This window comes from Lipotes vexillifer, unplaced genomic scaffold (assembly GCF_000442215.2).
Source record: "Lipotes vexillifer unplaced genomic scaffold, Lipotes_vexillifer_v1.1 scaffold75, whole genome shotgun sequence".
NCBI lineage: Eukaryota > Metazoa > Chordata > Mammalia > Artiodactyla > Lipotidae > Lipotes > Lipotes vexillifer.
This window is the reverse complement of record NW_006771517.1, coordinates 2,546,749-2,547,765: the sequence shown is the minus strand read 5'-3', so window position 1 is coordinate 2,547,765 and position 1,017 is coordinate 2,546,749. Positions and strand designations below refer to the sequence as shown.

Sequence of the window (1,017 nt, the reverse complement as noted above, 5' to 3'; positions counted from 1 at the left end):
TCAGTAGGTGAAAACCAGGTCGGCGATGCTAGACGGGCGCCAGTCCCCTGCGATCATCTCGGTAACCTCGGGGGTGCAGTAGTCCGGGAACTCGAAGTGCGACGTGCCCGAGGGGGGCGGCAGGTCTGGGTCGCGGTCCAGGGCGCTGCAGTCCAGGCCGGCAGGACCGGGGGGCAGTCTGGACAGAAAGCCCAGCGGCTCCTCCCCCGACGCCACCGTCTCCTCTTCGCCTTCCTCCGTCGCCGCCGCCTCCTCCTCCTCTTCCTCCGGCTCCTCGTCCTCCGACGGAGTCGGGGAGGCGGCGGTGACAGCCGCCCCCTCGCCCGACGGCCCCTGGGAACGCTCCGCTTGTCCCCGGGCGGCCCGCCCCGCCGGGACCATCCTCCACAGCTCCCGCCCAGGGGTCTCGACCAGGCGCACTTCCAGCAGCTCCTCATCGTCGTCCTCGTCGTCGTCCTCGGGCGCCGCCGCGCCGCCCCCCAAAGGCCCTCCCGCCGCTCGGCGGCCCCCGCCCGGGCTTGAGCCGACTGCCGCCGCCGCCGGGGGGGCGGGGCCGCGCCTTGGCGGGCGCCCCCTTGCTCTTTTTGCGCGGCCGGTACTTGTAGTCCGGGTAATCCGCCATGTGCTTGAGGCGCAGCCGCTCCGCCTCCCGCACGAACGGGATCTTCTCCGAGTCCTGCAGCAGCTGCCAGCGGCGGCCCAGGCGCTTGGAGATCTCGGCGTTGTGCATGTCGGGCCACTGGTCCATGATCTTCCGCCGTTCGTGCTGCGACCACACCATGAACGCGTTCATCGGTCTCTTAATGTGGCCGCTCGGGGTCTTGCACCAGCCGGGCTCACGCGCCCCCTCCTCGGCCGGCCCGGGCCCTGGGGGCGGCGGCCCGCCGTCCCGCTTGGCCCTCGCGCCCCTCTGCTGCACCATCGCGCCTGGGCCCGGGGCCGCTAGACGCCGCCGGGGGCCGTCCGCATCCTCAGCGGCTGGGGGTGGGGGAGGAGGCAGCAGCGACGGAGGGGCGG

The 1,017-nt window shown here is 73.5% G+C and overlaps 1 protein-coding gene across 1 annotated transcript; it reads right to left on the bottom strand.

Moving 5' to 3' along the window:
• Positions 1 to 922, bottom strand: SOX12 (SRY-box transcription factor 12). Its single transcript, XM_007472193.1, is given in 2 exon segments — positions 1 to 511; positions 513 to 922. Coding segments are annotated over 2 exon segments (921 nt in total).
• Between the last annotated feature and the right edge of the window lie 95 nt (positions 923 to 1,017).